This window comes from Schistocerca cancellata, chromosome 1, assembly GCF_023864275.1.
Source record: "Schistocerca cancellata isolate TAMUIC-IGC-003103 chromosome 1, iqSchCanc2.1, whole genome shotgun sequence".
Lineage (NCBI taxonomy): Eukaryota > Metazoa > Arthropoda > Insecta > Orthoptera > Acrididae > Schistocerca > Schistocerca cancellata.
Window position 1 is genome coordinate 345,571,256 of NC_064626.1, and position 10,684 is coordinate 345,581,939.

Genomic DNA, 10,684 nt, shown 5'->3' on the forward strand with positions numbered 1-10,684 from the left:
CATTCTTCTTCTACTGTATTTCTTTCCCCCATTCCTGTCAATTGTTCCCTTATGCTCTCCCTGAAACTCTGTACAACCCCTGGTTCTTTCAGTTTATCCAGGTCCCATCTCCTTAAATTCCCACCTTTTTGCAGTTTCTTCAGTTTTGATCTACAGTTCATAACCAATAGATCATGGTCAGAGTCCACATCTGTCCCTGGAAATGTCTTACAATTTAAAACCTGGTTCCTAAATCTCTGTCTTACCATTATATAATCTATCTGATACCTTTTAGTATCTCCAGGGTTCTTCTATGTATACAACCTTCATTCATGATTCTTGAACCAAGTGTTAGCTATGATTAAGTTATGCTCTGCTCAAAATTCTACCAGACGGCTTCCTCTTCCATTTCTTACCCCCAATCCATATTCACCTACTATGTTTCCTTCTCTCCCTTTTCCTACTGACGAATTCCAGTCACCCATGACTATTAAATTTTCGTCTCCCTTCACTACCTGAATAATTTCTTTTATCTCATCATATATTTCATCAATTTCTTCGTCATCTGCAGAGCTAGTTGGCATATAAACTTGTACTACTGTAGTAGGCGTGGGCTTTGTGTCTATCTTGGCCACAATAATGCGTTCACTATGCTGTTTGTAGTAGCTAACCCGCACTCCTATTTTTTTTATTCATTATTAAACCTACACCTGCATTACCCCTATTTGCTTTTGTATTTATAACCCTGTATTCACCTGACCAAAAGTCTTGTTCCTCCTGCCACCGAACTTCACTAATTCCCACTATATCTAACTTTAACCTATCCATTTCCCTTTTTAAATTTTCTAACCTACCTGCCCGATTAAGGAATCTGACAGTCCACGCTCCGATCCGTAGAACGTCAGTTTTCTTTCTCCTGATAACGACGTCCTCCTGAGTAGTCCCCGCCCGGAGATCCGAATGGGGGACTATTTTACCTCCGGAATACTTTACCCAAGAGGACGCCATCATCATTTAATCATACAGTAAAGCTGCATGCCCTCGGGAAAAATTACGGCTGTAGTTTCCCCTTGCTTTCAGCCGTTCGCAGTATCAGAACAGCAAGGCCATTTTGGTTAGTGTTACAAGGCCAGATCAGTCAATCATCCAGACTGTTGCCCCTGCAACTACTGAAAAGGCTGCTGCCCCTCTTCAGGAACCACACGTTTGTCTGGCCTCTCAACAGATACCCCTCCGTTGTGGTTGCACCTACGGTACGGTTATCTGTATCGTTGAGGCACGCAAGCCTCCCCACCAACGGCAAGGTCCATGGTTCTTGGGGGGAAATGACAGTATTTGAACTAAAATGTTCAAAGCTGGAGGCAACTGATGCAGAAAGAACATGCAAAAATAGATACTGAGTATCTGCAGGGGTAGACATTTCGCTGCAGTGAGAACAATATTCTGTCTGCCAAGACAGGAAACAGTCAAGATATAACAATAATGTGTCGCTATCCGTTACATAAGCGGGAAAGGTTATGTATAACCACTACATGGAAGAGAAAATAGTAGAAATTAAAAATGTAGCCATAGAACCAGTGTATAATATTTTATATTTACGGTAGTTAGAAACAGTGGATGTACGAAAAATTTGCCGGCCTGGGTGGCCGAGCGGTTCTAGGCGCTAGAGTCTGGAAACGCGCGACCGCCACAGTCGCAGGTTGGAATCCTGCCTCGGGCATGGATTCGTGTGATGTCCTTAGGTTAGTTAGGTTTAAGTAGTTCTAAGTTCTAGGGGACTGATGACCTCAGAAGTTAAGTCCCATAGTGCTCAGAGTCATTTGAACCACTTTGAACGAAAAATTTCGATGAAAAAATAATTTCTTTGTGACTAAAATTCCAATAAGTCTGAAGCCTATAATGTTGTACAATTATGGAACTTTTTTTTTTTTTTTGCTCAAGAATTGTGCCGTTCTTGGAGAAGGAAAATCTTATCTATAAGAATCAACTGGATTCCGCAAACAGAGCTTTTTTCCTCCATGAGATCCACAGTGGAGTCGACAATGGCGCTCAGCTCGAAGCCGTGTTCCTTGACTTCAGGAAGGCATTTTACACCGTACCACACTACCGTTTAGTGAAAAAAAAAAATATGTATACGACGTTACCGAGTATCTGAGCGGATTTGCGATTGGATTCAAGACATCTTTGCAGGCAGAACTCGACACGTCGCTCTTACCGGAACGAAATCGACAGATATAAAGGTAATTATCGGAGTAAACCAAGGAATCGTGTTAGGACCGTTTTGTCTGTAATATAAGTTGTCCCTGAACGTAAATAAATGTAACATATTGCGCCTGCAGAGGAAAAGAAATCCACTACTGTATAGCTACACTATTGATGACAAAGCGCTGGAAAAAGTATCTACCGTAAAATATCTAGGAGTAACTAGCCACAGCGAGCTTAAGTGGAACGACCACATAAAACAAATAGCGGGAAAACCAGATGACAGACTCAGATTCATTGCAATAATATTAAGGAAACGTAACTCATCCACGAAGGAAGTGGCTTATAAGGCGCTCGTTGGATCGATTCTTGAGTATTGTTCACCTTGGAATTCCTACCAGGAGAAAGAGAGAGAAAGAGAGAGAGAGAGAGAGAGGGAGAGAGAGAGAGAGAGAGAGAGAGAGAGAGAGAGAGAGAAGATCCAGCGAAGACTGGAACGTTTCGTCACGGGATTGTCTAGTCGCCACGAGAGCATTGCTTGGCAGACGTTACAAGAGAGGAGTTATGCATCACGGAGAGATTTTCTGTTGAAATTTTGAGAGATCACTGTCCGGGAAGAGTTGGACAACATATTACTTTCCCCCACATGCGTCTCGCGTAATGATCATGAGGAGAAAATTGGAGAAATTAGAACCAATACAGAGCCTTACGGCAGTCATTCTTACCATGCGCTACTGGTGAGTGGAACATGATTCCAGGGCTCACTTAGCGGTAAAAACGTACCCTTCACCACACCCACCAGTGGAGAGCTCCCAGTTATGAATTACACGAAAAAAGAGAAACAAACAATCAGATCACCGAAAAGTCTGAATTGGACGAGATAATTGTGGATCTACGTCTTTCTTTGCTATATTCCAGTAGATAAGAAGGAAAGAGTGGGTGACAGCGATCTAGTGTGAGGTGAGGAGATGACATCACAAAACTTACAGAAGCAACATCCGAGAAGAACTTGAGGTCTTTTACCATTTGTGGTTACGAAATAGCTAATGATAATAATGACGATGATGACGGCGATAAGATTAAAACAAAATTGGTAAACAGCATCAAATCAGTCAGACTGAGACTTATTCCTTTCCACACTCAGAATGGCATTGAGTCCAAGAAATTTTTTATCTCTTTCGTTGGGCATACGTATCCTTTGTGTTGGGTTAGACCATTGAAAATGATTGCATTACTGAATTTACACCCTGAATAAAAAAAGTCAGTTACATGTAATGGTCACCAGGAGTCACGGAGGCTAAAGCCGTATCGAAAAGAAACCATTGTATTATGGCTGTTATATTTAGGGCAATCGGTGGTAAGATATGCAAATGACCAGTTGGAAAACGTCGGAAGTTCGTGAGACTTGGTCGATGATGCTGTTCTGTACATGGAAGGTATATCTTATCTATATAAACGATTTTCGAGACAATCTGAGCAGCCGTCTTCGATTGTTTGCAGATGACACTGTCGTTTATCGACTAATAAAATCATCAGAAGATAAAGAAAACTGCAAAACGATTTAGAAAAGATATCTGCATGGTGCGAAAATTGTCAATTGGCCCTAAATAACGAAAAGTGTGAGGTCATCCACATGAGTGCTAAATGGAATTCGTTAAACTTCGGTTACACGATAAATCAGTCTAATCTAAAAGCCGTAAATTCAACTAAATACCTAATTGTAAAATTACGAACAACTTAAATTGGAAGGAACACATAGAAAATGTTGTGGAGAATAAGCTAACCAAAGACTGTGTTTTATTGGCAGGACACTTAGAAAATGTAACAGACCTACTAAGAAGACTGCCTACATTACGCTTGTCCGTCCTCTTTTAGAATACTGCTGCGCGGTGGGGGATCCTTACCAGGTAGGACTGACGGAGTACATTGAAAAAGTTCAAAGAAAGGCAGCACGTTTTGTATGATCGCGAATTATGGGAGAGAGTGTCACAGACATGATACAGGATTTGGGCTGGAAATCATTAAAAGAAAGGCGTTTTTCGTAGCGACGGAATCTTCACACGAAATTCCAATCACCAACCTTCTCCTCCGAATGTGAAAATATTTTGTTGACACCGACCTACATAGGGCCGAACGATCACCACGATAAAATAGGGGAAACCAGAGGTCGTACGGAAAGGTATAGGTGTTCATTCTTTCCACGCGCTATACGAGATTGGAATAATAGAGAATTGTGAATGTGGTTCGATGAACCCTCTGCTAGGCACTTGAATGTGATTTGTAGAGTATCGATGTAGATGTAGATGTAGATGGAGGCAAGCTTAGGACACTGTAGCGAATTGCAGGAAGCCTTGCATAGGATTGGCAGTTGAGCTTCACTATAAACGTATGTAACCTACTGTGCACAAATAGGCACAATGACCTTAATTATATGGTTACAAGATTGCTGAAACCCAGTGAAAGCAGTCATATCCGGTCGGTATCTGGAAGTGTGTACACAAAGCAATTCAATGTGGAACAACTACATGAAACTAATCCTAGGAAAGACAGATACTATAGCCTTATTGGGATAAATCTGAGTAAGTGTAGTCCCGCCAGGTAGGAGACAACTTACGAAATCCTTTCTGAGGTGACACTTTAATATTGTATAGGACTGATAGTGGAAATAGAGGATATCCACAGAAGAGCAGTGTGTTTCGTCACAGGTTAGTATAACAGTCGCAAAAGTTTAGGGGAGGTATTCATCTCCAGCGGATATGGCTGCAACAAAGGCTTGCCAAACACAGTGCGGCTTACTGTTAAAATTCGGTGAGCGCACTTTCCTGGAAGAGTCTGCAAACGTATTACTTGTTCCTACTCATATGTACACCCCTAGTAGCTGAGTGGTTGGCGAGACGGAATGTCATACCTAGAGGCCGTGGTTCGATTCCCGGCTGGGTTGGAGATTTTCTCCGCTTAGGGACTGGGTATTGTGTTGTCCTTATCATCATCATTTCATCTCAATCGACACGTAAGTCGTTGGAGTGGCATCAACTCGAAAGACTTGCACCAGGTGAACTGTCTACGCGACGGGGGGCCCTAGCCACACGGCATTTCCTTCTCATATCACACAAAAAGGCCATGAAGATAAAATTAGAGGCTTACCAATACTTATTGTTCTTCCCGCTTACTGTTTGCGACTGCAGTAGCAAAGGATTAAAGGACAGTGGTACATAAAGTACCATCCGCCGTACACCATACGTTCGCTTGTGGAGTACAGATGCAAATTTAGATGTAGAAAACGAGTGGAGCTACAAGTAAAAAAAAAAAAAAATCGATTAAGCCAAACCGGGTCTTCAAATGCAAGTGTACAATGAGCGTGTGCAATCAGTTTGGACTTACGGCAAAGATACGTGGACGTTTAATGGAAAATAGAAATGTGGGGTTTGAGGGACGAGGTGTGGTACGTGTAGGGGAGGCACCGTACCTGCACGAGGCAGCGAGGAGGCGTGGCCAGCCGCGACGAGCAGCAGTGCCAGCAGCAGCGGCGTCTGTGGGGCCATCGTGGAGTTCGCACTGAGGGTCCTGCGGCCGCCGCCCGCTTATATTGCGTGCGCCGATACCGTCGTTCTTATCTGCCAGCCAATGGAGGCTCGTTAGTAGCGTCACGTGTCTTGAGGAACACCCTGAGGTAGCACAATGTGGGGCGATAGGCTCAACTACCTGTAACGTGTATGTCACTTAGGTAAGAGGTCTTATATTATAACGAGAGACGCTATGGTGGGGTTCACAAATACACAAGTTAGAATTTATCGTCCCGGCGACGTAGACTTTGGTTGACTGAAGGCGGGCTTCTATAGTCCGATAGCTGGCATTCTGCCACTGACGGGCTGGCCTGCTCTCGCTAGCAACCCACCAGTGGGGGATCTCAAGCGCCTTGTCGGCCACTACTGAGCTGCCAATTCCCGTGCGCAATGCATTGTGCTTGCCGCTTCTCAGGGAGCCGTTGCAGAAGGATATTCGTGGAACGTTTGGTTTCGCGTCCCTCACAATCTACAATAAAAATAGTTGAAAGAGGGGCATAAAGGAGACACTACAGCGATCTATGACATACAGACTTTGCACTTAATACTCGTTATATTGGCAAAATTGCACAAAAGCACCATCGTAGACGTTTATACATATTAAATGCAACGCGATTCACTACTTTGAAAAGACACGTTGCCAAATAGGGTATTTTTGCAATCAAGAATAAAAAGTACACTTGTAAGTAGGCTGTTTACGTTTCTATGTTGGTAACGTCACGTAGCGCTCTGTATGAAAATCACTGGCTGACCTGCGTGCAGTCTGTGGCTGGTTGGCATTTTTGGAATATTCGCTATTGTAGTGTTGGGAAGTTGGATGTGAACAGCCTTTAGCGTTGTGCAGTTGGAGGTGAGTCGCCAGCAGTGGTGGATGTGGGGAGAGAGATGGCGGAGTTTTGAGAGCGGACGATCTGGACATGTGTCCGTCAGAAAACGGAAATTTCTAAGACTGTGTGTCATGAACTGATATATGAGTTTTGAACACTATTAAGGTAAATACATTGTTGGTTCTCCATCAAAATCTTTCATTTGCTAACTATGCCTTCAGTAGTTAGAATGTTTCATTTAGCTGGCAGTATTGGCGCTCGCTGTATTGCAGTAGTTCGAGTAACGAAGATTTTTGTGAGGTAAGTGATTCATGAAAGGTATAGCTTATTGACAGTCAGGGCCATTGTTTTGTAGGGATTATTGAAAATCAGACTTCGTTGCGCTAACAATATTGTGTGTCAGTTTAGTTTTGATCAGAATAAGTAAGGAGAGAAATGTCTGAGTACGTTCAGTTTTGCTCAGCTGTTTGAAAATCAAATAACGTGGAGGTTTATCAGTACAGTAATTCATAAATTTTTCTAAGGAGATGTTTCACACTGACAGGAAAGAAACCGCAGCACCAAGAATGAGTTGAGGGACATAAACAAAAGTTTGTGTTTCTACATCTGAAAGATCATGTCTATTCAAATTTCTTTCCAATCGCATAAGAGTGGCGCTATTAGAGCCACTATGAGGAGGCAAAATTGGGTTTGTTTTCAATACACACTGTAACGGTCGTGAGCGGTAGTTACCTTTGAGATTAGACTTTGTTAGTTAATGTTAGTCAGGAATATCTTTAAGGCTCCATTATCAACACGTCACTGAGTATGAACGAGGTCGTGTTAAGGGCTACTACACCACTTGGATATTCCTTCTGCGATATTGCGGAAAGATTTGACAGGAATGTAGCCATTGCACATGATTGCTGTAGGCGGTTGTGATGAGAATCAACTGTCTCAAGAAGACGGGGCTTCGAACAGCCACGTCTCAGTACCGAGAGGGAAGACCGTCCTGATCGGCGTATTAATTTGGCGCATCGTGCAGCATCTGCAGCACCAATTTGAGCGGCAGTTGGCACCACAGTGACACAGCGAACTGATACAAATCCGTTTCTTCAAGGACAGTTCCGAGCATGCAGTCCGCTGCCCTCAAACCACCGCCATTTGCGACGTCTTTGGCATCAAGCAAGAGTTCATTCGAGGTCAGGGTGAAGATCTCTTGTGTTTCCTGATGAAAGTAGTTCTGCCTCAGTGCCAATGATGGCCGTGTGTTCGTTAGGAGGAGACCAGCAGACGGACAGCAACCAAAATGTCTGCATGCCGAACACACTGGACCTACACCTGGAGTTGCGATTTCTATGACAGCAGGAGCACTTTCGTGGTTATCTCACACACTCTGACTGCAAACTTTTACGTACGTCTGGTGATTCGACCTTTTGTGTTGCCATTCGTGAACAGAGTTCAAGGGACGTTTTCCAGTAGAATAACGCCCGCCCACGTACCGTTATTGTAACCTAACGTGCTCTACCGAGTTTCGACATGTTGCCTTGGCGTGCTGGATGACTATGTCTGTCTCCAATCGATCACATATGGAACAGCATCGGACGACAGCTCCAGCGTCATCCGTTCTGTACTGACCGACCAAGAACAATAGGCATGGAGCTCCACCCCACAAACTGATATCTGGCTCCTGTACAGCGCTATGCATGCACGTTTTCATGCACCCATTCATTTACTGGTGGTTATGTTATTAATGTACCAGCATTTTACATTTGCTATGACTTATCTCGCGTTTACATTTAGGTGTGATCTTGCAACGTTAATCACTTAAATATGTTACGTAAAGAAATATATTCCCGAAATTTCATTACTCTGCATTAATTGTTTTTTGGTATCGTGATTTTTTCCGTCAGTGTATTTCTGTGAGCGCTATAATTTTCGAAATAGGGCGTGGGGTAAGGTACACCTGTCAAACGAAAACCGGACAAGTGCGAGTACGGCTCTTGCCCTGACGGTTCCGTACGAACTTGGTTATGTATACAGGTACGGCTCTTGCCCTGACGGTTCCGTACGAACTTGGTTATGTATACAGACAATAATTTCGTGTGACACAATGGCCTGGTGCACGCGACTTACCAGTTGTCCAACCAGCAAAAGAGTGCCTGTAATTTAGCGTGGAATCGTAACCGCGTGTTGACTTTGGCGACTCCTTACGTCGGCGAGAATTGAAGCCTAGGTTGAAAAGATTACTGAAAAATCCGCGGTCCGGTCCACATTCGATCCCAAGGGCTCTAGGCTGCCAGGCATACGCTTTACCGCTAATCCACCACACACGATGTTTATGTAGATAGTTCATCTACAGATTTTGATGAGAGACTGTGAGAAGCAAAACACCGCCGTATCTTTTGTTCGCAATCACCTAAACGGTTAGATATATTCACAACGCCAAGGGAACGTAGACCTCAGTACCTGACATAAATTTTAAGCAGGTACCTATACCTGTATCTGAGAAAATGGGATCTTAACAGCCGGACAGATTGAGAAATGGACACAAACTGGCCACACGAAGGTTTCGTTTCCACCCTAAAAACAGCTCTCTAGTTAAGAAAAATCAAGAGCAGTTTTTCTACATCCGTAGAAACTCTACAGAGACTTGTGCCATAAGTGTATATCAGATTTTTTAAAATGATTTTCGTAAAAGATAGACTGTAAAGCGATTTTCAGGGGTCGCGGAGAGCGCAGTGCTGCGCAACTGCGGCAGCTGCCTGCGACAACTTCGTACCTTTGGACCTTCCACCTTAGATGCCGGGTAATTTAAGATCGTACAACAGGTGAACGAGGTTTGTGGACGGAAGTAGTAACGGCCACCACGCTGGTATACCCATTAAATGTGTCAGGGAGAGCGTGGAACACGTGAATCCGGTTTGTCGCCTAGGGATCTGGGATCTGCTCCATATGAATGCGGATCCATTGCCTCGCCCATTCGGCATGTGTCTTGGTACGTTGTGAGTGGTATCGTGGAAAACAGCAATTTTTTCGCCGTCTGCGATTCTATAGGCATGAAACTTTACGGATCCTGGTCAGCTATAACAACACAGTACAGACCCAAACAGTCGCTGCTGTAGGTCGGCGGTCGCTACAGCTTCATTAGATTATATAGTCTCAGCAGTATTGCCTGGCACCTTTCTTATATATGTGACCTCTTCTTGTCTTCTGCAACGTTGAAAATCCGCACTGTACTTTCAGCTTGAGATTACACTAACATCCTCTGCTTTTAGCACAACTTATTGGACGAAGAAGGGGTTTGAGACTACTCCTGTAGACTTTCACGATAATGGAATATTAGTAAACTGCGAAGAAATTATTTACAATATTCCACATTTTTCTTTATATAAATATTTGAACACTGTGTGAGGGTGACCAACGGATATTGCACTGTATGTACTTGAAGCAATTATCTGGATGGTTCGTTGCCGAAGGTCACGGATGGTTCCTTTCCACGTGGTGGCTCAATCATATTTTTGTTAGTGGACGTAACACTTATCTCTCTTTCTAAAATTTCAAAATCAATATAATCTTTCTTAATATCTTCTTTTTCGGAAACTTGAATCATTACAGAAGTTTTTGAAGTTTAACGGTAAATATATGGCACCTGAGAAGAGACTGACACAACCATCGAATACTGTACGTGAACTTGAAACAATACACATAAAATTCACCTACCAATCCATTTTTGTTACATATGACCAAACTATTGGGAGGCAATTTTCCCTCCGGCCGCTTTGCCAGTTTTCGTACTGTGAACCATAACAAGCAAGAAATATTAATTCATTTTTAAAGACAAGAAGAAAAGTCTGAAGAGAGAACATTTATTACACAATTTAATGAAATACAATGTTAATGGTATGTCTGGCTTTGTTTGACTGAACTGAGTGAGTCAGTGTTGATGTCAACTGATGTTGTTGCTACAAGCAAAGACTTTTCCAAATGAACGCCAGTCATTCGTATTCTCATTTGTGATTTGAAGTAATTCATCCGACTAAAAATAATAATGAAATCATTTTTAATCACGTTTTTAAAGAGCTGTATGTTTCTTCTTGTCCAAATATGTTTTATAGAACTCTTCCAAACCAA

The 10,684-nt window shown here is 42.9% G+C and overlaps 1 protein-coding gene across 1 annotated transcript in view; it reads right to left on the minus strand.

The window, feature by feature from the left end:
- LOC126161417 (uncharacterized) overlaps window positions 1-5,723 on the minus strand; it is a 28,295-nt gene extending 22,572 nt beyond the window's left edge. The window contains exon 1 of the mRNA XM_049917212.1: window positions 5,648-5,723. Coding sequence (XP_049773169.1) covers window positions 5,648-5,723 — 76 coding nt within the window. The remainder of the gene's footprint in view (window positions 1-5,647) is intronic.
- Window positions 5,724-10,684: the final 4,961 nt, after the last annotated feature.